At 46.6% G+C, this 24,745-nt stretch overlaps 10 protein-coding genes across 10 annotated transcripts; 5 read left to right on the top strand and 5 right to left on the bottom strand.

The window, feature by feature from the left end:
- Positions 1–1,429: 1,429 nt before the first annotated feature.
- Positions 1,430–2,503, bottom strand: ACHE_40321A (amidohydrolase family protein; the record flags this gene model as incomplete). The annotated part of the gene is made up of 1 exon (XM_043278506.1): positions 1,430–2,503. The coding sequence occupies one exon, from the start codon at positions 2,501–2,503 to the stop codon at positions 1,430–1,432; it is 1,074 nt and encodes a 357-aa protein (XP_043136279.1).
- Positions 2,504–3,302: 799 nt separating this feature from the next.
- On the top strand, positions 3,303–4,888 carry HOG1_4 (MAPK protein hog1; the record flags this gene model as incomplete). The annotated part of the gene is made up of 9 exons (XM_043278507.1): positions 3,303–3,466; positions 3,516–3,563; positions 3,630–3,759; positions 3,809–3,852; positions 3,901–4,000; positions 4,050–4,406; positions 4,458–4,536; positions 4,591–4,774; positions 4,831–4,888. The coding sequence occupies 9 exons, from the start codon at positions 3,303–3,305 to the stop codon at positions 4,886–4,888; spliced, it is 1,164 nt and encodes a 387-aa protein (XP_043136280.1).
- A 195-nt stretch (positions 4,889–5,083) lies between these two features.
- ACHE_40323A (uncharacterized protein) lies at positions 5,084–6,462 on the bottom strand (the record flags this gene model as incomplete). Its single annotated transcript, XM_043278509.1, has 6 exons — positions 5,084–5,327; positions 5,379–5,806; positions 5,863–5,986; positions 6,038–6,206; positions 6,256–6,357; positions 6,405–6,462. 6 exons carry the CDS (start codon positions 6,460–6,462, stop codon positions 5,084–5,086), a joined length of 1,125 nt encoding a protein of 374 aa, XP_043136281.1.
- Positions 6,463–6,863: 401 nt separating this feature from the next.
- On the top strand, positions 6,864–8,728 carry ACHE_40324S (uncharacterized protein; the record flags this gene model as incomplete). Its single annotated transcript, XM_043278510.1, has 9 exons — positions 6,864–6,964; positions 7,009–7,058; positions 7,109–7,126; positions 7,175–7,325; positions 7,373–7,524; positions 7,573–7,948; positions 7,999–8,241; positions 8,290–8,398; positions 8,456–8,728. 9 exons carry the CDS (start codon positions 6,864–6,866, stop codon positions 8,726–8,728), a joined length of 1,473 nt encoding a protein of 490 aa, XP_043136282.1.
- An 826-nt stretch (positions 8,729–9,554) lies between these two features.
- On the top strand, positions 9,555–10,202 carry ACHE_40325S (uncharacterized protein; the record flags this gene model as incomplete). Its single annotated transcript, XM_043278511.1, has 1 exon — positions 9,555–10,202. One exon carries the CDS (start codon positions 9,555–9,557, stop codon positions 10,200–10,202), a length of 648 nt encoding a protein of 215 aa, XP_043136283.1.
- Positions 10,203–12,211: 2,009 nt separating this feature from the next.
- Positions 12,212–12,505, top strand: ACHE_40326S (uncharacterized protein; the record flags this gene model as incomplete). The annotated part of the gene is made up of 1 exon (XM_043278512.1): positions 12,212–12,505. The coding sequence occupies one exon, from the start codon at positions 12,212–12,214 to the stop codon at positions 12,503–12,505; it is 294 nt and encodes a 97-aa protein (XP_043136284.1).
- A 513-nt stretch (positions 12,506–13,018) lies between these two features.
- On the bottom strand, positions 13,019–15,400 carry ACHE_40327A (Zn(II)2Cys6 transcription factor; the record flags this gene model as incomplete). Its single annotated transcript, XM_043278513.1, has 7 exons — positions 13,019–13,439; positions 13,506–13,732; positions 13,796–14,197; positions 14,250–14,566; positions 14,634–15,189; positions 15,304–15,327; positions 15,383–15,400. 7 exons carry the CDS (start codon positions 15,398–15,400, stop codon positions 13,019–13,021), a joined length of 1,965 nt encoding a protein of 654 aa, XP_043136285.1.
- A 1,748-nt stretch (positions 15,401–17,148) lies between these two features.
- On the bottom strand, positions 17,149–18,782 carry ACHE_40328A (uncharacterized protein; the record flags this gene model as incomplete). The annotated part of the gene is made up of 4 exons (XM_043278514.1): positions 17,149–17,823; positions 17,878–18,239; positions 18,301–18,634; positions 18,693–18,782. 4 exons carry the CDS (start codon positions 18,780–18,782, stop codon positions 17,149–17,151), a joined length of 1,461 nt encoding a protein of 486 aa, XP_043136286.1.
- A 732-nt stretch (positions 18,783–19,514) lies between these two features.
- ACHE_40329S (uncharacterized protein) lies at positions 19,515–20,028 on the top strand (the record flags this gene model as incomplete). Its single annotated transcript, XM_043278515.1, has 3 exons — positions 19,515–19,577; positions 19,634–19,744; positions 19,813–20,028. 3 exons carry the CDS (start codon positions 19,515–19,517, stop codon positions 20,026–20,028), a joined length of 390 nt encoding a protein of 129 aa, XP_043136287.1.
- A 1,151-nt stretch (positions 20,029–21,179) lies between these two features.
- On the bottom strand, positions 21,180–21,659 carry ACHE_40330A (uncharacterized protein; the record flags this gene model as incomplete). The annotated part of the gene is made up of 1 exon (XM_043278516.1): positions 21,180–21,659. The coding sequence occupies one exon, from the start codon at positions 21,657–21,659 to the stop codon at positions 21,180–21,182; it is 480 nt and encodes a 159-aa protein (XP_043136288.1).
- Between the last annotated feature and the right edge of the window lie 3,086 nt (positions 21,660–24,745).

A 24,745-nucleotide genomic window follows, 5' to 3' on the forward strand; every position in this document is an offset into this window, starting at 1 on the left:
ACGGTCTGGACAAAACGAGGAGTAATTGTATCTGCTCAGTACTAGTAGCTCATTGACTGCTGATATGCCCCTCATTTAAGCCCCGGTATCCTGATGTTGGGACACACTAAACTCTCAACAGCATTAATATTCACCATGGCAGTTTCGTCGGACGTGAGCATCCAGAACCTTCAGGGTTCCTGGTTGATGGTAAACGCACACATCATATCATGTTGTGTGTCTGGCTGTCACAGTTACTGATTTGGGACGTTGTAAATAGGACAAAGAACTCTCAGATGATCCGAGTGTGATACTGAAGTTGGTGAGAATACGAAAGTTCCCCATAGTCATAGCTCGTCATGGGCTTGAAACCAAATCCCTCTATCCACAACCGAGGCCAAGAAAACATCTGACCAATCCCCCATCAATCTAGCAAGGCATAAGTTGGTTGCTCCGAAAAACCATGGCCACCGCAAACCTAACACTGCACTTCACCACCACGACCGAACCCAATCCTTCATACCCGTCCGAGCCACCTACTACGCACATAACAATATCCTAAACGATAACGGGAGGCATCCCCGGCTCAACGGAGAACCGAACTCTGGACTGGACCGAGAGAAACCGCAGCGATTTCATCTTTGGTGATTGCATCGGCCGCAGTAGGTTGACTTATGGCGTTCAGGATGCGGATGGGATGTTGCGGCCGGATGTAAATTTGCAATCGGAGATTCAAGGGGGATCTGATGCTGATAGAGAGCATGTGGTTGGGTTTTTGAAAGGTGGAGCTGGAACCGACCCGAAGGAAGAAAAGTTGTATGTACATGATTTTGTGCGGAATGAGAAAGTGGGATGGACTGCTGAGCAGGTAAGGATTCACACTCCCCTAATTCTTTTTTGACTATCCGAGGCTTGTCGTGTACGTCGCTAACTCGTGATGGACTGGATAGGTCTGGGGCTTTGAAGTCATCAATGGAAATCGGTATCTGACCCGTCGTGTTGTGGTGGTTAAAGGAAAGACATATGAGATGGCTCGTTTTGTGCATAACCGCATTGCCTTAACTTGACTGTAGGTAAAGTCGACGGTGCTATATAGTATACAGAGATGACTACTAGTAGCTTGCGGGTGTTTTAGCCTCAGACAGGGTGTTCATACCAACGATTATTGCTATCTTAGGCTTTAAAAGGGGCTTCCTCTTAGATTATCAAGTACGGAAGTTCTGATTACATGTTTGTAGATACTCCTTTTCTAGTAAAGTGATATTAACGTACATATGAAAAGCTTTCTATGATATAAAGACTGGATTATGAGATTTAAAGCTGTACATGAGTGGATACAGTATGATCCGTGTACACATACAGGTAGAAAGAATATATATATAAACAAAAGCAATGCACCCAAAGCAAGTGCAATGTGTACGCAATACCACAGCGCAATACGAGACCCTGATCACTTCCACAGGGCATGCTTCAAAATCAGCTTCATTGCATTCTGAGTCAGAACATCAGCCGACAGTGCCGGATGGACCTTCAACCACTCAGTATACTCCTTAAAGCTGGCCTTGATGGTCTCCGCGGGCGCATATGGGTAGTCCGTTCCCAGGAGAATGTGAGACGGGTCGACACTCAGCAGAAGCGCACTCAGCTGGGCGGGCGAGTTACTGAGCGCGGTGTCGTAATAGAAACGCTTGAACTGGACCAGAGCTTCCGCCGCATCGACAACACTGTTTTTGGCAATGTCTTCGCTGGTGAGACTCCCGTATGCGCGCTGAGCAAGAAATGGGAGGGTGCCGCCGGCGTGTGAAAGAACCAAGTCGACGTTCGGCGTGTTCGATCTGACGCCGCTGACAACGAGGTCCACGGCAGCGCGGGTGGTTTGTTGAGGGTAATCAATGATCGGCTGGGGGAGGAATCCGCCGATGAAAAAGGGCTTCACGTCCATGATTCCTGGGTGCATGAAGGCCAAGGCGCCGTAGCTATCCAGTTTGTCCCAGATTGGCTTGAACATGGCGTCACCAGGCAGGAGATCACCATACGAAGTGTAGAGCCCCACGCCGACGGCCTGTTTCTGGATCGAGTAGATGTAGTCAATCTCTTCGAGGGTGCCGTTTACATCTCGCCAATCCGGGAGGGCGCCAAAGAAGTCCAGGCGCAATGGATGCTTGTTCACCAGGTCGGCTAGGTAATTGTTTGTTTCTCTGCAGAGATTACGGGCCTGCTGACTGGTGCCAGCGATGGGAATTCCTGGCGTTGAGACCGAGAGCACCGCCCGAGCAGATCCGGTCCAATCCAAGCTCTCCAACGTGCCTTCTTCAGACCAATCCGGAGTGGGATAGCCCGATGGGTCACCGCCAGCTTCTGCAAGAGCATTCTTGTAACCTGGCGGAATGGCGTGAATATGGGTATCAGTCAGATACCAGGCCTTGTTGTCTTTGAGAAGGGAGTCCCTGTCCCCGGAAGCTGTCGAAGCCACCAGGGCTATTGGAAGGGCTAGGAGAAGCGATGAAGACAAAGGAGGTTTCATGGTAAGAAATAGCGCAACGATTAAGAAGGTGTCATTGTGAAAATTCCAGCAACTATCTGCTGCCTTTATAAGACATGAGACCGGAACAACCCGTGCCTATACTTGTAAACATCGGAATGGACCCGATCACCGATGCAAATACTAGCTACACCCCTGTACATCTGACAAGGGTTCGTATACTTCACGTAGGACGACATAATTTCGTCGGCTTTGAGCCTCAGCTGTTGTACTCTGTAACGTCTGACCTGTTCAACCCGACATGGCATCCCAATATGGGTGATTCGGAGGAGCGGTGGAGGTTTTGGAAGGCTAGATGGGTGCTATATCAATCGGAAGTGGGCAGCAGCGTTTGTTTGAGGAAGCTCGCGCAGCGGCGAAGAAGGCACTGAAGGCTATGGAGGAGGTTGAGGGATGAGCGAATACAAACTCCAGTCAATCATTAGAGTAAAACAATATTTAAACCCAATCAGCCCGTTGGGGGTGGGCTGAGGTGCCGGGTGAGGCATAAATCCAACTGCCCACTCGGAATAACGTGAAAAGCTAGCATATAGGATTGTTCCTGTGGTCAATTGATTGCGGGGCCAGTGTTCTCCAAGTAAAAATGGTGCGGAGTACTTATTAACCGTCGGTCCGGGCTATCATTGCATGGAAGATATTGCCGAGATTGAAGCTTCCAAAAGCCAATCAGCTACAATCGTCCGAAATGGTGGATAACACGAATCGAATAATGATATACCCGACTGTTTTCCACATGACATTGGAGTCGTGGAAGTCCGGTGGGCTGGGCCGGTATCAAGGAATGAGTGGCGATCAGCCTCATCAATCCTATGTAAATATATATGATCGCATCCCCCGACTTTCCTTTGACCACCTTGTTCTTCTCGTCGATCATCGACTTACCAAGGACATGGCTGAATTCGTGCGCGCCGAGGTCCTGGGGACCACTTATGAGATTACCCAGAGGTAAAAACTGTCTCGGCCTTCTTTCTGCAGTAAGCTTACTTTGTCCTAGGTATCGCGACCTCCAACCACGAGGCTTCGGTGCTTCGGGTGTAATTTGGTATGCTTCCATCAATCGCATGGGCTTCCATCATGAAACGATTAACAAGGGCACATTCTCTATTAGTTGCGCACATGATTCGCTATCCAACCTTCCAGTAGTGCTCAAAAAAATTGCGAATTCGTTTGATAGTGTCGCTGTTATGAAGCGCACGTTCAGAGAAGTGCATATGTTAAATAAACTGCGACATGATAATGTACAAGTGCCCAACAGAGCCACCGTGAATCGAGGCTGACATCGACCAGCTTATCAATCTGAATGATATCTTCATCTCTCCGTCGGAAGACATGTATGGCACTATCCTGGGTGTTTGAGAATCATTTGCTAAGATTTGTAGATATCTGGTCACAGACTTTATGATGACAGACCTGCATCAAGTTATCCGAGCGACAACGTTGGAGAGCCAATTCATCCAATTCTTTACTTATCAAATCCTGGTATGTCTATTACATAGTAAATAAAGAACCTTCTAGCTGATTGTGTTAGCGAGGATTGAAATTCATCCACTCCGCCGGTGTTATCCATCGTGACCTGAAGCCCCAAAATCTCCTCGTTAACAACAACTGTGATCTTAAAATTTGTGACTTTGGACTCGCGCGGGAACAGGACCACCAAATGACCGGTTATGTCGTGACAAGGTATTACCGGGCCCCAGAAGTCATGCTAACATGGCAGCAATATAGCTACGCAGTTGACATGTGGAGCGTAGGATGCATTTTTGCCGAGATGCTCCGGGGGACGCCCCTCTTTCCAGGTGAAAATCATATTCACCAGTTCACCATTATCACGCAAGTTCTGGGAAACCCGCCTCAGGAGGTTGTCGAGAGAGTGTACAGCAGAAATGTCAGAGTCTATGTTAAATAGTGGAATCTTCAGGCGCTGATATTTATATAGACACTGAAATTCCTGGAGTCGCTACCACCGCGCGAGCCACGTCCGCTTTCATCGCTCTTCACAGGTGTTGAAGAGGAAGGTCTGTATCCTTTTTCTCCAGATCTGAAAGAGAGGCCAAGTTGACAAACAAAAGCGGTCGACCTCATTGAGAAAATGCTTCAACTTGACCCGTACAAGAGAATCGTTGCTACAGATGCCCTTTCCCATCCGTATCTTGTAAATTTTCATGATTCAGAAGATGAGCCCGTGGCTAGTCAAGAAATTGACATGTCATATGATGAAGTAGAACTCTCGCCGGATGAGTGGAAAAAAAGAATGTGAGTGTTTCTCTACCTACATGGCAGCATGAGCTGACATGACGCGTGGCTTGAAGGTACCGTGAAGTTTTGGACTTCCATGAAGGTCCTTGCAGCAAGAAAGTCGAGTCATAGCTTAGAGCTCGATATAGACGACAATAAAGAATGATAAGGGATACAATAGGCCGGGGTCTATGAGTACGCATCTATATCTATTGTGATGAATATGAATGCATAGGAAAAGCAAATCAGAATAGCAACAGAACTTAAATCAGGAACTTATATACTGAAAGTTTCTGATATAATTGGCAATCTTGTATATAATCCCACCTAGTTGTACACCTTTGCATGCAAACCAGGAATAACCTCAAGGTCCTTCGGGGCATAAGTATACTTCCCATCGTCAGAAATCTTTGCCTCCTGCCTGCGTCGCTGTTGCTGTGTCTGTCGAACCTTGACCCATTGCTCTGTTGTCAGATGCTGTCCGAGCTCCGTAAAGGCGTTTTGCGTCAGTCCTAGCTCGTTCAGTAGTGGACTGTTCTGGATAGGATCAAGAATAACGTGGTTGTTCGGTCTAAGTAAATCAGAATCAATACTCAAGACTGTAGTCGGATAGCTAGCCTACCGTGCAAAATAGAGCACACCCAATCGATCAACATGAGCCTGATCCGGCGGCGGCGCATGCACACGATGGATGCTCGACTTGATCAGGCCACCCGTTAGAGCCGTCAAGGCATCACAGGTGTTAATCGTGATGGTCCCATCTTGAGGACGCACCCACTTCCACTGGCCTTCGGAATTAAGGATTTGCAGAGCTGCGACTGGCTGACGGAAAAGAAGAGTGACTGTTCCCAGGTCCGTATGGCCGGGACTGTACAATTCGCCGACTTGTTTGTTCACCTCTACACTGCGGGCTGCGTAGTGCATGTAGCGGAGGTGGTCTTCGCCTTTGGCGTCGTACTGATGGTCGCGGACGAGTTGGTCTTCGTCTGGTAGTTGGAGGAGGATGGCGAAGAGACGGAGGAGTTTCTCGACTACTTCTGTGTGACATTTCTGTAACGATTAGTATGGTATCGTCAAATCTATGCATGGATGGAAGTATAGGATACCCGACTAAAAGCCTCGATTTCATCAATATAATCCACCAGAACCGCAGGTTGTTGTCGATGGTGGTGTCCATCAAACTTGGGAATGTTGTACACCTGCACATTATCCTTGATGCCATTTCCAAGGCTGATTAATCAGCCTCGACTCCTCTCTTACTGAAGAGCAAAGGGGGCTCACATGCGGTGACCAGCTGGTCTGTATCCGTTGTACTCGCCTCTCTCCAGATCATTGCTGTTGTGATACTTGAGTTTCTCCTCGAGTGGCAGAGCATAGAACGCGCGTCCCAGGGCGAATTGGCGATCGACCTCTTCTTGGCTGATGTTGAAGTTCTTCACGTAGAAGAAACCTGCTATATGAGTACTAATCTTATATTCAAATGGCTTTCTTATGCTTACCGACATGTCGGACGGCATGGTCCAACTGTTTCACCAGCTCTTCCTTTCCTCCTGGTTGTTCGTACAGACTGAGATCGAGCATAATCAGCTCAGCCCAGTCGACTGTATATTTTAGAAAATGGTCATAAATGTGCATGGATATTACTTACGCTCTTCTTTTGTCACGGGGACATGTTCATATCGTTCGATTTCGATTTTCCCAGGCATGATGAGTGTTTACACTTGCTCACTTGGTCAATAAGATAAAGCAACACAGCCCTATACATGTCTGAGTATAAATATAAACCTGTATAGTGTTTACCCCTCACTGGTGTTGTTGAGATTAGCAAGCAAAGCACGCAATCCATCCATGAAGCCTTGACTCGGCTGTTGCTACACCGGGATGTCAGCACGCCATGCGTCAATGTAATAATCTTCACGGAATATCCCCGAAGATAAGATCTTCTATAACTCTAAGTGGTCTTGAATCATGCATTATCTTTTATCTCCGATCTGCCATTGATGGCGACAAGGTGTGGGGGAATTACACCAATGGTCAATTTCTGTATATATAAATTGGACATAAAGATAGCCATTGTCAATAATCGGCTATAAAAAATTGTGCCATTATGTCGGACGGTGATTCGAAGCCGGAAAAGTTGACCTTGGTCCGACTGGTTAAAGAAATATTCAATTGGTATCCATCTTCGTATCCGTCGGAAGAAAGAAAGTGAGTATAGGCTGCATGTATTAGCTCAACGCTGACATCTACAGACTACTATTTAAATTGGATGTTTCTATTCTGATCTTTGCCTGCCTCTGCTGTGAGTCCTTAATAATCTTTCCTCTTTATACATCCAGCTAACGAAAGCAGTTTTCGTCAAGTACTTGGGTAAGTCCTTCAATACCAATCAATCTATATAAAAGCTGACGGCGGCAGATCAGACAAACATCACCAATGCCTACGTCAGTGGCCTCAAAGAGGATCTCGAGCTCAATGGGAATCAACTCAACTATTTCAATGTTTGCTATTACACCGCATACGTGGTATTCCAGGTCCCTGGTCTGCTCTTAATGTCGCGTCCAAAACTGTAACGATCCCATTTGCTACCCACCTCGACATTCACTGATTATCCAGATCTCGTTGGCTTCTTCCTGGTCTTGAAGTACTCTGGGGAATTTGCACATTCGCACAGAGTCGCGTGCAAAATGTCGGTCAACTCTATGCGCTTCGGTTCTTGGTTGGCATGTTCGAAGCCCCTGTTTTTGCGGGGACTCATTTCATCTTGGGTATTTACCCTCCTTCTAAAACAATATGAACAGACTAACGGCATACAGGAGCATGGTACTCTGGCCCGGAACTCTTCAAGCGAGCTGGAATGTGGTTTGTATGCAACCCACTGGGCTCGATGGTCAGCGGATATCTACAAGCAGCAGCATACACCAATCTCTCTGGAGTATCGGACATGCCGGGATGGCGATGGCTATTTATCATCGACGGCGTCTTCACCATTCCCGTCGCACTGATCGGCTTTATCGTCTTCCCCGGTATCCCGGACTCACCACGGCCATTCTATTTGACGGAAAAGGACATTGCATTGGCCAAGGAGAGGGAGAAAAAAGCCAACATCCGACGACCCGGAAAGCTGGGATTGGATGTCTTCAGGCGATCATTGAAACGGTGGCATATTTGGGTTTTTATTCTCTGCTACGCGTAAGTCACTCTATATTATGGATATGCTACGGAGATGCTAACTGAACTAGCTGCATGATCATCTCCGCCTATCCAACTACCTATATGAGTCTCTGGCTCAAGGAAGCGGGCTACTCGGTCACCCAAGTCAACAATCTTCCAACGGTCATCTATGCTATCCAAATTGTTGCTTCGTGGCTGGGATCAACGCTTGCTGCCATTTATCCTGCGTGGATCATCTACACTATTGTCTCTGTCTGCTGTTTGTTTTCGACATTATGCATGATCATTTGGAACATTCCCACTGCTCTCAAGTCAGTATCTCCTTATTCCCGGATGCTTGTGTACTCTAACAATTGCAGATTCTTCGCCTGGTACCTCTTCGGTGTCTCTGGATGCGCGAGTCCCATCCTATACTCAACCGTGAATACCATAGTCAAAGACGACTCGGAGGAGCGAGCGCTCATCCTGGTATGCTAACCCCCAAACCACATTATATGTCATACATCAATCCTAACTGTCCTATAGGGCTCTATGATGACATTCGGCTATTCATTCAACATCTGGGTCCCCCTTCTTCTCTTCCCAACAGCTGGTCCAGACGGTGCTCCGAGATGGAGAAAAGGATGGCCGGTGACTTTTGTCTTTTATTTTCTTCTATGGGCTGGTTTCGTGGCTTCTATCCTTATTTATAGAAGGGAGAAAAAGAGGGATGCCGCAATACCATCGCGAGAGAGCAACTCTGATGCAGAAGGAGAAGCTGTTGTGCAAGTTGGCGAAAGTGCGAAACATGGGAGTTGAATTTGAATTTTATCTTCGGCAGGCTTTTGTTATTGACTACTGCCTTAAAAGCAAGCGAATCGTTTTGCACATGGTTAGTTACATTGAATTTTACACTTCCGCATACGCTGTAACTCTGGGTGACGGCGGAAAAGACACGCTTGTGCGTGGTGTTTGGATTAAAAACCGTGGTCTTTTCACCTTGGGGTCGCCGCTTTAACAGTACCAGGGTAGGAAGGAAAGGTCCTGAAAGCTATTGAAGGTACAGCGTTTAGGACGAGCTGTTGATTCGCTGAACTTCTATACCGTCCTCGTATGATCACGAAGTGGATCCGGGAATCCCCGTTCATCTCCACGGGCCGAGTATCCACTTTCCGCTGGTTCCGGGCAGCTTACCAAACATTTGATCCCGACCGAGTGGTTCAGCGAATCAATGGACCGTTCTAACCGCCGTGCCAATGGACGCCAACTGCGCCGCAATCCCCCTGCAAGACTTGGTTAGGATACTATCAAAAGTTATCCTCAAGCCCGGCTGGTGTCCGTTCCCGTGAATGAGTTTCGCTAGGGGAAAGCGAGACACAAAGCCCATTAATTGGCGCGGTTGTTTTAAAAAAAAACTCCAACAATCTAACTCATCCCGACTCACGATTACTATTAGCACTACCGATCAGCTGATCTTGGGCCTCCAATTTGGTCGCGGAAGCTTAGCTCCCATGCATTTAGTGCCTACCCTTGGTCAAAGCTCATTTGATTTCGACTGACATTAACTGTCCACATGGAATTGGGGTATGTTTAAATAATTGAGGGCCGCATCTTTTGGGTGCTCTAAGCAAACCTCATCTTCGCCATGTGTGCATGCTGCAGGATGGATGCTGGTGCTGACCCTACTTATAGGTGGGCTCCAGAGTCGGAGGCCCAGCACTGCAACCTGAATTTCCTGGCTCGCCAGAAAAATGTTCATCTGCGGCACTTGGGGGTGTCGGAGCCGCCGCTCTCGAGCTTAGAACTGCCGGTCATTTACCTGGTTGTCCTTGGTCGGGGAGAGAGCCTGGCACGGTATTTGGGTGTTTCTCTATTAAACGATTTTGTGGAAGAGAAGTTCAACAAACTGTTCAGTACCTGCAGTCCGCCCCTGGCTGAAACTGACAATGCTCAAGGCAGTGACATACTCAGCTGGGTTGATGTTATCCGTAAATTCAATTATGACCAGGCTGAATACACTGATGATGGCACATACCGCTTCCCTGTCCAAGGGCTGCTGGTCCAAATATCAGAAGCCGATTACGCTATTATCCAGTCCGGTATTCTTCATAAGCTTCACAATCCGTGGCCGGATTCAAGAGATGCACAGGAAGAACTGGAGACAGTTGAGCTTGCAATTGCGGAAGTGTCCGAGTGGAATCAATATGCTTTACGAGGTGGAATTGTCACTGTACCGTCTTCCAAAGTGCAGTTTAGACTGGTGGCTAATATCCTACATAGCCATTCAACATAACAACCAACTGCTTCATTCCCTGAAGGAAAGATTTCATATGCTCCATGGCAGTTCTTGTCCGAGCCCCTTACCTGAAACTCAAAGATCTCATGACGCACACGCGACAGATGTTCTCCTGGATTCATCTCAATCGGATCCAGCGCCAGCCGGTGAATGCATTAACACCAATACTGGCGTGACTGTTCCAGAACCCCACGAAAGTAGTGTACAAGTCTCTGCAAAATCGAATAATGGCAGGGCTTGTAACTTCGAAGAAGTGTCCGGTGACAGTAGTGATATGCCTCTGGTGCACCAAGATCTACCTGACTCTATATGTCCCTCCCAAACCGGTTCTCGCCCCTGGTCTCTTTATGAGGAAAGCCGTCTGTTAGACTGGCTTGAAGGACATTAAATCCCCGAATTGGTCCGAAATTGAAAAGGAATATACGCAAGAGTTTGGTGTTTATCAGCGTCAAATAGCCATCCAGGCTAAAGCATTTCGACTGAAGCGTGGGTGGTCGCGTAAAGCCAAATGATCACGTACACGACGAAACGTCACTTTACCGCTGCTGTCAAAGCTGGGAGACAACCAAGCTCTCTGCTTGGGCCAAATAGTGTTCACAAGGCAGCCGGACCTCATCATTGGAGATATCATCACTGGGTTCATCTTCATCATCCGAATCCTCACTATCAAGTTCCGGGTCGCTGGTGGAGTCACTATCAGATCTGTTGTCTGAAAAGATCTCAGTCAGGTCGGAGCTGGCATCGCCCTGATTCTCTTTGTCGTCAGATCTGACTAGTCAGGAGCGAGGCGCCATGGTTGACACAGCCTGTGGGGAACTGGGAAACAAAGGAAATCCTGGAGTAGGAAATAAAGCAGGTGAGGATAACAGCAGGTTTGTGGATGAGGACAGACTTCAAAAGGACAGGAAGCGCTGTGAGAGGTGCTCACAGGAGGAAGGATGGAAGCAGGGAGGGACACGGTCGGCACAATGGGACTTCTAACTGGAGATAACATGATGGTCGAGGGGAGCCAAGAGCGTCTAGATAGATGATGTTGAACAAAATAGCAACAAAAGTCCCATTTGAGACTAGCGTCAAGGGCGGGACGCTCAGCCAGTGGAAGATAAAGGGTTTAAGGATGACGTGATGAAAATTAGGATCGACCATTCAATTCGCAGGGCATTATTGTATCTCAAACATCATTCCCTGTTAGCAGAGCTTTTCAGCATGAGTGGGGGACCATACTGGTGTGAAAGACAGCAGCGTCAGGGTGATTATGACTGTATTCAGCGAAAAGGGGGTGGCGCAATGAGGGGGTCTAAGCAGAGGATCAATAGCAAAAGTGCCTCACCAGAATCATTCAGTCAGCAGCAGGGAAAGATGAAAGGAAAAGCAGCAAAAATTTGGTTGAAGTTGAAGCAGCGATGGAGGGCAACTTTATAGAGCACGCACAGCGATGCCAAGCGGCAACAAGACGCTAAACCTAAACAGGCACGCTATACCGCTTATAGTAATTCGCCGTCACCCAAGACTATGGAGTACAACCGCATCAACCTTTGCCTCCCAACATGCAATGCATGAAGTCTACGCGGAGACCACCACGGCTGACGATATGGAAAGAAAAAAAGTTAGATATTAAGAAAACATGAGGAGAGAAAGCTCCCTTCGCTCGTGGGCTCAGCAAAAACAAAAACATACAACAGCTGGGATCGGTGGACACCCCACCCGACTACAAGCCAGCCTCTCATGTGAGTTGGGTAATGCCACTCTTTGATCGTGTAACCAAGGGTCACTAGGGAAAGTACTATACACATGACTGAGTTAACAGCAATAACATCATCATAAAAGCGATTGTCCTATCATGGTTTGCGGAACTAACTAGCGAACCATGGTTAACTTTCGCCCGACATTGACATGTATATATATACCCAGACCTCCCCGCCACATACCTCATGCCCCTTCTTTTGCAACTATCCTACACATCAATCTGCATCTTATAACCACGCTACGCTACGCATTAATCAAACATGCCCGGAATTTACCCCGATACTCCTGCTACAGGTCTCCCCCTGGGAGGCCATATCAACCCTGGTGAAACCAGCATCCAAGCTGCTGCCCGTCGGTACCACGAACGAAAGAGGCGAGAATCTGCCTCTGGACTTGACTCCCAGTTTACTCAACCTAGTCCTGCCGAGCACTTAATTGAGGAGCCACGTCGAGACTCCCGAGATTCCCGAAACTCCACGGGGAGTGCAGAGATGCCTCGGAGGAGATCATCGCTTAGTGAACGTTGGAATGAGTTCAAGCGCCACTTGCCATGACAACAGCCGTACTGTATGCATGTCTTATTGGAGTATGATATGATGTTGATGACTATGGTTCGGAGTGTCTTCCTCTTTTGTACTTCATTCCTTTCGTTCTTTTGCTTTTTCTTTTCCTTTGTCTTTTCATATCTGAGATTTGTACAACTGGAAAACATGCTTGTCTTGTTGGCCATATTCCGGGGAATCCAAGTACATCTCTCCTAGCGGGTGCAAAGTCTGAGCTCATATTAATTAATGAGTAATGTTGAAGAAATGAAGTTTACCAAGCAAATGCATACGCCAAGGGTAGCACTTCAATTTGCAGATAAAATAGTAGAAGTGTGTTTCAAATCACTGGCGTATGCAACTATGGTATGGCGGGCCAACGTTAATTTGGCGAATCTAACCCATCCTGAAACTGCCACAAGCCGGCCAGTAAGAATGAAAATAGACCCTGCAATCCACTACTACCAATTACATTTGATTAAACTGGGTCATTGGCAGATACCCGCAAAGAGCAAAGATGGATCATCACGATCCAAAGACATCTCCAAGTACACGAGAACTTGTAGGTTCAAAAGCTTGTCTCACCGTGGCTGTATTTGGAGTTAGTGCTTCCTGGCTCAGAGCTGATTCCATCCAGGAAGGTAATGACAAGGGTGATAAGCTGCTGCCAGCTATAGCCCCCCAGTGGTGAGAAGAAGACTGTGGGCGCCGCGCGACACACTCATTTGCAGAGATGTTTGTGTCTTCTTCACTGAAAAAGCACCATGACAGAGAAACAAATTGCTGGAAAAGACTGTGCATGTTGGCGATGGGTTTACTCATCGTCCCGCTCTCGGCCAGACAGTTCGCGAGTTCCTTGAGGATCTGAAAGTCTCCTGTATGGCATGTTGCGACGGCATTGCAGAAAACTGCAAAGTAAGCAGTCAATGGGTAATAAAGAAGGGTCCTAGAATGCATTGTCAGCATTATGCGCCCGCCCGCTTATGGAGTCTAGATTCGCGAGAGAGCTAACCAATGCAAATAGGCGACGGTTTTCTGTGTGTCGTTTGATGCGCATATGGCTATCAAGGCTAGTAGCTCCCGTCGCGCTGAAACGAGATAGTTATCTGCGGCATTCTGGTCTAGTGTGGCTAGATGTAGGTGTAAGATACAGGTCATGATCGAGTGATAGGCGAAGTCGAGAGTTGCAATTTCGTGGTGGACATCTAAACCTGACCAGTTCGTCGATGGAAGCTTGATCTTACGGCAAACACTGCGTCAAAAGCCCGTCTTAACCACATGCTGCAGCTTTGATTGGCCTACCTGATCTATTTTTCTCCGGATGCTCTCCATATTCCGCGAGACATGTGCTCCGATATCATGGAACGACTGAAAGGCATCTGTGTCTGGCTTGATGGAGTCTTTAAGAGATGGTATCATTATATCCTGGACTTTGGCCAGGTCCAAATAAATTAGAAAAAGTTCCGAGGCCGCCGTATTCGAGCTTCGAGGGCCCATAATGGTATTGGTCTCAACGGTCAGGATTCTGGGTTTTCCAAGTTTCCAGGCATAGTTTCTGTCCAATATGTAGCACCACATGAAGCAATAATACTCCTCCTCGCTGGCAGCGGCAGGGTGAAGGCCGATGTCTATACATACTCTGCACGCCGTCCTTGTCAACTCCCAGCAAATATGCGTGTCGCCAGCTCCTTGTTGTAAGAAAATCTGTCTATTTGTTAGTTCCACTGAAAAAATTCTCAAAGGCCAGACTGCTCACCCCGCAGAGTAGGGCCTGCAAAAGAGAAAGTGAAGGCCTGATCATAAGTGGAATTTTTTTCATTGTTGTTATTGCTGTCTCTCGATAGAGAAGTGCGCGATGCCGGAGTTTCTGAGCCAGATCATCATCTCTTTCAGTCCCTGATATCGTGTTGAGGAACTTATAAGCCACAGAATTGACGCAGGTGGTGTAGAGAATAGAATCACAAGACGTGGCAGTATTAAACAGAATGGATGACCCCATATGCTTGAGAGTATGTTTGCCAATGTGTCTGAAAAAGTCCAAAACAAAGGAGCCAAATCTGTCACTGTAAATATCTGTTGGAGGGTATGAATGAGTATTTCTCTGGACATAGGGAGGAAGACCAGTAAGGATCTACTATACCGTTTAACATCCAGTATAGAAATTCAAAAGAGGGAATGTTGCGTTGCTCTTCACTAATTGCTGTTTCCCTAGCCATTTCTGTGCATTCTTCCATACCGCCTAAGAGCTGGCTTGCAACGGATAACGCAGATTGCAGTGCCTGGCGCCTATTCCAAGCTAGGCCCTGCGAATGCTCCACTTGATGCTGGTTGGCCATCTGATCGTCCGTTAGAGGAACAAACGACATCCAGCTTGGAGGCCCATAATTCATGTCGAGATGTTCCAGGAGCATGCCATCTCCTAGGATATCCACCAAAAACCCGTCTTCAATTTGATGAAGCACATTGGACATAGAAGGGTCGCTTGACTGCTCAACAAAGCTTTGCAGTGATCCTGATCCACAAGATGTGGCCAAGGGCTGGATCGCAAGAGGTTCGTCAGCTTGATGTTCACGCACCCTTCGTCTCTGATTCTGAGCGAGGTTTCTCTTCGAGAGTCGCTTCATATCCCGGGCCCGAGTGCAAGCAGCCTTTTGGTCCAGACAGTTTCCACAGGGATCATTCCCGTCGCATCGAACCTGGTTGGTCAGTCAACGAGACACGGTTCGGCACGGAGTAACGTATGTATTCTCCTACGGAAAACAGGAATCGCTGTCCAGGAAAAAACATAGTTCAAGATGAGTGATCCATACCTTTCGAGAATGGCACGGGTCGCACTGTGAAGTTGATATTAGAGAGGTATAGATCTCGGAGTTAGGATGGATCACATACAACCCGAGGCCGCAGCATTTCAGCGAACGGCCGTTCACAGAGATTATTGATGTTTCAAGATCGCGAGCCAGAGGCATTGATTTGACTATCCGATGTTCTTTTGGGCCGATCTTCTTATAGCGGCTGGGCCAAGGTGAAAGGAGTATATCCGCGCTAAGATGGAAACAAAAATAGAAGGCAAACGCCAAGCCTCGGGGTGGAAACTTCTGCGCCACGTTGAAATATTCTATTTTTACCTTTTCGCATTCTGGAACCACGAGTGCCAAAAATATGAAATTACTACGTATCTACTATTATCAATGAATCGATGAAATGACAGGTATCGACATTGCTAAAAACTATTGTAGTAAGTCGCGGAGCTTCGCTGACAAGAGATTAGCCCTAGGTTGCATGAGAGCAGCTGATAGCAGCTGTCAGTGTCGGGAGAGACAATTCAACAATCCTGTCTTCCCCAGAAAGCAAAGAGCACCAAAGAATCGAAAAATCGATAACCCCGATGTAGCCCACAGAATCACCTTGAAATACCAAGCTGTGCGATCGGTAGACGATGTCTGGCAACGTTCTCAGCACAAAATCCCAGAATATTACCCGGGCGAGGACGAAAACATACCGTTAAACATAGATTCCTCACGCCAGCGTTGTTTATGAGAAATGCTAATAAGGAGTTGCTCAAAGCCCACAAGAGCACAAGATTTGTTCGGAATGCCCTATATGAATCGTCCAGTTGCATTTCCTTGTTCTCTGTCGGTTGTTGCCACGGGGTAAGAGCACGTCGGACGGTGCGCTCGAATTCCGTGTCGATGTCTGCCTGTGCCTTGTCTAGCTCCTCGACAAATTTTCCCTTGGTGTCCGACTTTCGTGTTTGGGCTGATGGGAGAGAAGACACCTCATTGGAACCTTTTGTTCCCCATGAGACATCATGCCAGTTGCAGAAAGCGTAAACATTGAGGATGTTGATCGTTGAGGGCATTCCGATGAAGTATGCCCAGGAAGATGTCAATAAATGCCAAGGGTCACAGTAGAGAAAACTCGCTATGAAGTAGGTCCCATATGTAGATACCAGGGCTACTAACACCAGACCTGTAGTCGAAGTGAAAAATGAGCCTAGGAAGCCTTTTACCCCGTTATCAAAATCGAGATCTATGTTGCCGCCGCTAAATGCCTGTGCCACGAGATAGAATGAGAGGAGTAAGATGTATAGTTGAATAGTTGAAAAATAAAGAAAGGATAGAATATAAGCAAGCTGGGATCTAGAAACGTTGCTGTTAACCGATGGCCTAGCATAACGAGGCAATCTAACACCTACCCTTTAGGTCGATTTCCGAGGGCAAGAAAGAATTGCTGCATGAGAAAAACCAAATAAAGAACCTTGAGGACATTATTGACAATCGGTGATGATTCATTTCCAAAAGGCCATGCTTGGTACTTGTTTGTCGCACTTGGTGTTCCGACAATGTCCATAATCACGGAAGTGGTTAGCCAGTAGGATGCTAACGTATATAAGTTACTGTTCGCCAGGCAATTGAAGGGGCGCATACCGAGAGAGAACCATGTCATAAAGAGCTGGCAGACATTATAAAATAACTGAACATGGAGGAAGAACAATCGAAGCAGATTATGGCCACTTTTGTACACACGGTTGAAGTGCATGACGGAATACAAGCTTGCGGCAAATGATCCATTTAGCCATCTTCGTCTTTGGCCTAGGAACTCTGGTGGGGCTATTGGCCTATTAATTAATGTCTTGAAGGTGCTCGCATGAAGGATTATAGCTTACCTTCCGGGACATCAGTCTCTCCTTTTGAAGCTTTCACGTAACTCAATGTCCATTTGAACCCTGCTTTTGCAAGAAGCTCAAAGCACAAAATGCGATCCTCGGCTAAGAACATGTTCTTTTTAAAAATATTCATCCCTTCAATGCCCTTTTTGCCCAACCTTTTCGACAGTGTGTGATCACCATGGAAATACTGTTCTAGAGGTCGACCCATGATGGCACGGTAACGGTAAGCAGAAAATGCACCAGGTAAGACACTAACATATCCAAACATGCTCTCAAAAGGCTTGTCCAGGATATTTGAGATCTTATACTCAAAGTTCTGTGCAGCAACCAATGGATTCGCAAGCATTTTCCAGTGTCGGCCAAGTAAGGCATGGATTTCACCACATGCCCCTCCAAGGTGTTTGTTGTTATGGAACGCTTCCCATAAAACAAGCAAGGATTTATGACCTGGTTTTGTGCCTGCGTCGATTAATATACACACCTCTGGATTCAGGATCCGCCCAAAAGCATTGAACAACCAGCGGTGGGAATTGATCTTCTTGGAATTATTGTGCTTCAGGCAAAAGATCATCTGGACTGGTGGGAGGTTTTTCGGATCATCATGATGAGGACGGACTAATTGTTGTGTAGGAGTTACCGATAGTTGCGTGGTATATTCAAACTAAGACATGATTAGTCACAACGAGCCACATAGATATCAGGCCCTAGTACGAACTATGTGTGCCGTGGTTTCCTTGCCATCAACATCATGTTTCATTATGCCATCCTGGTAAACCCCAACAGTAGCTAGAACATCGAGTGTATCTTTATCACAAGGACCAATTCCATCAAAGACCAAACAAACCACAATTTTTTGCCAAGCAGGACCTCCTTTATTCCAGAACTTGGTTTTCTTAAGACTGACAATGTCTCGGATGTTTTGCATGACTCCATGTAGAGTTCGAGCAGTGAGAACCTTGTCCTCGTTGTAATAAGTGATGGCGATGAGTAGTTCGGTATGTCGATTATACATGGCAGGCCGTAGGTTGTAGCCGTTGCGTAAGTTGAAGTCATCCGGGTCGCAGATAGCAGCCGTATCTAATGTGTGGCATCATTCAGTATCCGCTTTGTTTGGCTTTCCTTTTTATCCATCTCTTACATCTTAGATGTGTAAACTCTTCAGGACTGGATCCATTGGGATCATGGTATTTCGTTTCGACTGCGTTGCGGATAGCGCTTGGAACGGGATAATCGACACTTAATACGGAGCCTTGGATCAAATTAATTTTGCGAGTTGGGCGCCGGCGCAGACTTCCACATGTAGCCGCATTCTGGCGTTCTTGCCAGGAGCTTGTGTTCGGGTCTTTTGAAGAACTTTGTCGTGGGGTCTCGGAGTGCCATGGAGGGCTGAAAGAAGGGTGAAGGTCGTCCGAAGGCGGAGGCAGTAATGATTGCGCAAGATAATCATGCTCGTCGATGCTGTGACGCTCAGGCTAGACACATGTGAGATTGGTTGCTTCGAAAACATGGTTCTTCTGAAAGGAAGCTCACAATAGCAGGTGTAAGCTCCCGAAGCGAATAGCGATTACCTGCTGCTTCGAAAGGAGGAGGGGAAAAAGATGCATCTTGGTCATATTCCATGGTGTCCTTGTTCTGTTGATATTTCACGAACGGATCATAGGTACGCGGAGTAAGTGATGATGAATTGGAAAGTCATTCTCTGTGGCTGGAATTTTGTGTATTCAATGGCGCCCCGGACACTCCTCCTAAACTACCTCGACCTATATTGGGACCAGATGTTCTACAATCTTTCCGAAATAGAGATTAGATGACCGACTAGTGGTGGAGAACAAATGACCGGATGCTGTTTTAATTCGGTGCTAGGGAGCCCACTCTTATGCCGAGCCAATCACGGACGGCCCGACGGACGTCAAATATAGTCGGTAAAGTATGGTCTTGGAACCATTCCGAAGCGCATTTTTACATTGGGCAAGTTTCAATGCTGAATCTTAGGGGTATGGCTATGGTGAGGTTCTTGGGGAAACCATTTTATACCCAAATAAACCAAGTATGAATACTGTTACTATTTCTGGGTTGATATTCTGTCTTCCATCTGTCCTTTGAGCATGATGCTAGCAGCTCTTTTCCTTTATATTTGGCTCCATCTTTAAGTTACGATTTACTGGACCATATCTTTGTCGTTAATATCTTCCCCTCATGCCATCCCAGGTGGAGCGTTTCTTCAAATCACCATCTCTTATGGATATCCGGATACAACTCGACAGAGAGCATTCCGCCTATACGAATGAAGATGTTGTATCTGGCCATGTCATCCTCAATAATGACGTACAGTTTGACATAGCTGCTATAACAATGAAGCTCTCTGGGTCAGCAACGTCAAGACTGGACTCCGGAAAGCTAACTCAGTCGCATCAGGTATGCTCTCTAACTCCCTTTCTCATTTTCAAATGGGCTGATCCAATCCAATGTAGCTTTTTGGCAGGGTTGAACAAGTATTCCCTCCAGATAAGTGCGCGGCTTGGTTCACATCTCGCACGGTGACTATTCCTCCTGGAGAACATGCTTTCCCGTTTTCGATTAGGGTGAGTATTCTAACTTTTTTGCCTTGCGTCGCGATAAGATCCACTCATTAAATTTGGACATCACGCAGTTCCCCCAGGTTTCGGAATGCTACAAGACCAGCCCTACAGACGTCTCCGGAAAACGACCAGGAGGCAGGCGGAAACACCATCTACTACGAAAACTTCCGCCTTCGTCCGGCGGTAAAACCACGCCTGAGGAAATTAAGTATTTCCTCGAAGCGACTGTTCGACAAGATGGTATCCTACGTAGGACTCAGAAAGCCGTTGAGTTATCCCACACCTGAGGTCGGGCGTGATCAGCTTTAACATGATGAACTAGACCCATGACATATCTTTCCGCCATGTATCTAGCATCAGTCACGTTTTACCAGGTTTGACAGACAAAGAGACTGTTATTTGCAGCTCGAGTCGTTCAAATTCCTCGCTTTCACCACCGACCTGTGAAATCGAGGCCAAGTTGTTGAACGGGCCATTCCTTCTGCTGGGGCATCCAATCTTACTCAATGTGGAAATTATTAACCTGGACTTGGACGAGTGCAAAGGTGGTGTGTTGCTGCGCAATTTTCAGTCCATGCTCATCGAAACAACAGAGGTACGAGCACGGCGCTCGATGGAAGTCCATACCCGTTCTTGGGTCATACAGACGATGACTCGCGGGCAAACTGAGCCAGTGTCCATGGCCGGGTCGACATTGAGCTTCGATGGCAGACTATGGAGTCAGCATTGTGTACCGCTACATCTGACTCCGACATTTGAAACGTGTAATATTAGCCGGAGCTACAAGCTTGAGATAAGGCTTGGGATTGAATTCGGCAGGAACGACGTAGGTCATTATCCTTTGCGGTGTGTGAGTTCCATATTGCAAAAGCTGAAGTTTGCTTTAGTTGAGGATATTTGACTTTCAGTTCACAGCTTATATTCTGTCGCCTGCTTCGTTTCCTGTTGGAAATCTGATGCCTACATCAGATCGAAAGGAGTTGAAGTTCGAAAAGCTTTTGCCTGGACGCTACGATATTTAGTTAGATCTCACTTAACGTGACTCCCTATCATGCCGCGGAGTTCAGAGGCAAGGTAACCTACATAGGTATCGTACTTTGTTGGCCTGAAGTATAGGCCGATTTTAGACAAGTATATATGAATGTCAATTTTATTGATGAAAGCAAAGCCAGGATGGTGATTTATAGGAATATGATCAAAATGTGGAGAGAGGCATGAGCTCAGGATTGGCGTACGTCGATTGTCATGGAAAGTACGAGACCATAGTATGAGAGTAGAGGTTGAAAGACAGAAATCCGTGAGAGAACAATCAAATATATAAAATTAAAATGAACTTGTATACAAAAAGAATTAAAAATCTATAACAGCCAATGTCCTGCTTCTGCTACCAGTGACTAAGTGCACTAATTCCCCGTCTCAACCCACCCATCCCTTCCGCTCAAACAAAAACACCCGTCAAAACAAGTCCCAGTAGTCCCACCGCAATCTTAGTCGGAATCTGGCCTTGTGACGAGAGAGCCATATTCGTGGCCGACTTCGTCTCGGTTGTCGACGACGTCGAAGATCCAGTCCTCCCTTTCCCGGTAGCCGTAGCAGTCGGAGTAGGGTAAGAAGTCGCCGTGGCAGTTTCATTGCTAGCACCATGACACCAGACATCTTCCCAAGCGATGCCAGCTTTGTAAAGACAGGTGATGAGGTCCTGGACAGATTGGTCGACGGCAAGGGCCCAGAGGGCACAGTCGTGGTAATATGGTCGGACGCCAGCTGGTTTCGCGCAACTGTCGAAGAGAGACTGGTAGTTCTTGGTATTTGGGACGCCGCAAGCGGCATCTTTGACAGGGAGTTCGTACTGTCCTGGGCCGCTGCAGGTCGCTGCGGTCGTTGCCGCTGGGGCAGTGGTGATCGTGACGGATGTCATTTTGGGAGCAGGCTGCTGTTGCGAGAAGATAAAATGATTCGATGGTCGGAATTGCAGATCGTTAGTCTAGAAAATTATTTATACAACTTAGTATTGCAGTAGGGCACGGTTCATGGTTGTGCAAACAAGGCAAACTCACAATGCCGGCTAAATTTAGCCGGCATACTAGCACTAGTCTCGGAATCCCTATGCCGGTAGTATCATAGAAGAGACAATAAACCAAACTGGAAAACGCTACTCGATCACTAATGAAATGAATTACCTGTGTTCCTACTTTCAGTCGGGATAAAATGAACGTAGTTGCCTGATCAAGCCCTAGAAATCGTTTAACCGTAGAGACTGAAGAATATAAATCCAACCTGACATCCTCGGTGAAAGAAACTGTAGCTAGCCACAACTCAAGAAACATTCCAAAAAAAAAAAAAAAAGCAAGTCTCTTAATACTCTTACGAACCCTCTTTCAGCATGCGATTCTCTTTGATTTCCACCGTCTTCCTGATTGGGACCGCTTTTGCTCAAGCCAAGGTACGATTGAGATAACAATAAATACATACCAGTTTTACTAATTGGTGATCAGCTTCCTGCCAAAGCGCCATGCAAGCAAGATGGAAGCATGGGAATTTGTGAATCAGGACTGTGTGTGGTATGTTGTGTTAAAAGCAAAAAAATTTTATCCAATTGGAGACTAACGCGTAATTTGTTTAGCAAACATCTCCTGGGGCTGCAGGCTCGTGCAAGTGAGCCCATTCCAAAAAAAACTGAGTGAAGAGACTGGCATGGCGTATGATTGGACTGCAATAAGCAACACTGTCTAAACATCCGGCGGGTCAAGAATTTGCCATTGTCTTCTACCGGTCTATATCTGGAAACAAGTTGTTTTTCGTTGTATCTAACTTCCTGGTCATTCTTATTCCTGCCATGGCCAAGTCATTCGTTAGCTAGATAGAAACAATTTATGTATAATTCGTTTGTGCTAGTTTTATGCCTGGCCTCAACCAGATATGAGGTGTTAATATAAACATGCGGTATTATATTATACCATTCCAAGATATGCTGCAAACCATAGACTGAGTTCTATGCACTGGATCAATGCCAATGCCCCTGCGCATTCCTATTCTCGCTCTCTCTTATCTTCGTCCTTTCTAGCAAACTCGCTGCTCAGTATCCGCTGGTGATTGTGGACGCGGCTCAGGAGTATCTCCACTACCGCTACGGGCCACCCGTAGTGGGAGCAGGCGGGATAGCAACACTACCGTCACACTGGCGTCAAGGAGCTGTACCTCCTCACTAGAGAAATTCTTTATTAGAATGTAATTCTATCAAAGACAAGTGGGTTGACTTACTCCCGCGGGGCGTTCAATCATCGGTGAACTCTCGACTATCCTAAAGTCTGCAGAATCTTGGATGCAAAAGACGCGGTCCAAGAACTCAACAGCCTCAGCTTGGCTTTGAGGAGGTATCTGGGGCTGTGTTGGGTGTGAAAAAGCACCTCCACCGAGGAGCCCAGCGATTATCACGTAGTAGAGGTGCATCTTCGTGGTAGATGCTTGTGAGAAATAGCAGATATAGCATTGAGAATGACCATTCATATATGTAGTCTGCTATGTTTCTATGATGGATGAAATATTCCCCATTGACTTTTTATGTATGACTTGGGGTGTTGGCATTGGATATGATATGCAAATCACAGTGGTGTCACGACTGAATCCTCGAAAGGATGGAAAAAAAAAAAAAGATAAAATTGGTTGCAAATGATGAACAAACGAGAGTATTAGAATAAGGGAGGTTGATATCCCCGGACAAGAATGATAGGAGGTATTCGTCGCGCATCGCCGGCTTGATCCTCGCTTCTGTGTATGCAAACTCCGCTTCAAGTCAGGGTTGCCAATCCCAACTAATCGAGTCTCTGAAATCATAGGGGTTTCTCTGAATCTCATGCCATCGCAAAAGCGGTTATATATCCTGGGATCAGACACATCGACATCATTGGAGTGATGGCGTAGCTGACAAAACCACACGTCCCCAAAATCGATAAAAACAACACGTGGTGCTTCATCACCAGGGTTAGTTATCATGACCTTCCTTGGATGCAAATCATCCAGATTGACGTATATCACATAGACCAATGACTCGAGATCAATCAATGACCTTATAATGCTTTGGCGAACTGCTTGAGAAAATTCATATGGTTCAGCGTTGAGCATTGACAGCTCTGGGGTGAATTCCATCAGAATAAATCGGACACTGCGCTTCCTCTGCTCGACGGGGTCTTAGGAGAGTAGGACCCGTAATATTGAGAAATTTGAGTGCCTTGGAAGTCTGAAAGTGTCTGATAAGCAACCGTCTCATGGCTGTAGTCTTCAGCGGCAGCCAAAAAAGGATTGACATTAAATTCATCGTCATCAACGTACATAGAATCATAAAACTTAGCCACCACATAATGACCTTGTGACAGGCCTGAGAAATTAGCTTTGAGAATCTCAACTACAACTACCTGAGCATGTTGAACGATCATCGATGCGTAGAGTGTCACAGATTTGCCATTCAAGGCTGAATGGGCCATATGACCCAGGCAATGGAGGATCTTAAAGACATCGTTCAATAGGAGTAGCAGTTCCATCTCCATGGAGTCATTTCTGTTCTCGAATGTACAGAGCGTGTAAGGATCCAACTTGATAGGAGGGGGAAGAGTATGTTGTCGAACAGTAAAGCGCGAGCCCTTGACATAAGGAACCGCAACTTTTTCTCGTCGTATGGTCGAGTGAAAGGGTGGCCGTCTTCCGATAAGTATGCATTATCGTTGAGACCGTCGAGCGACATGTTCGAGAAAAAGAGATAGTGATTTGAATATGGATGTTGAGATTGCACGACTTTGCGATGAGACTAGATCGAGTTGAAGCGCACCGGTTGAAGAGAAAATGAACATTGAGCCGCGTGGTAGCCGTGTAACTTGCAAGGACAAAGGAATGTTTTTTTTTTTTTTTTTTGGACTGCAGGTCAAGAAATGCCAGATTTTTGAGGAATGATATACTGGGGAGGCCGAAACATCAATCCGATGTCGTTGTGGCCTTGCCGATCAGGCACTA

Source organism: Aspergillus chevalieri, chromosome 4 (assembly GCF_016861735.1).
Source record: "Aspergillus chevalieri M1 DNA, chromosome 4, nearly complete sequence".
NCBI lineage: Eukaryota > Fungi > Ascomycota > Eurotiomycetes > Eurotiales > Aspergillaceae > Aspergillus > Aspergillus chevalieri.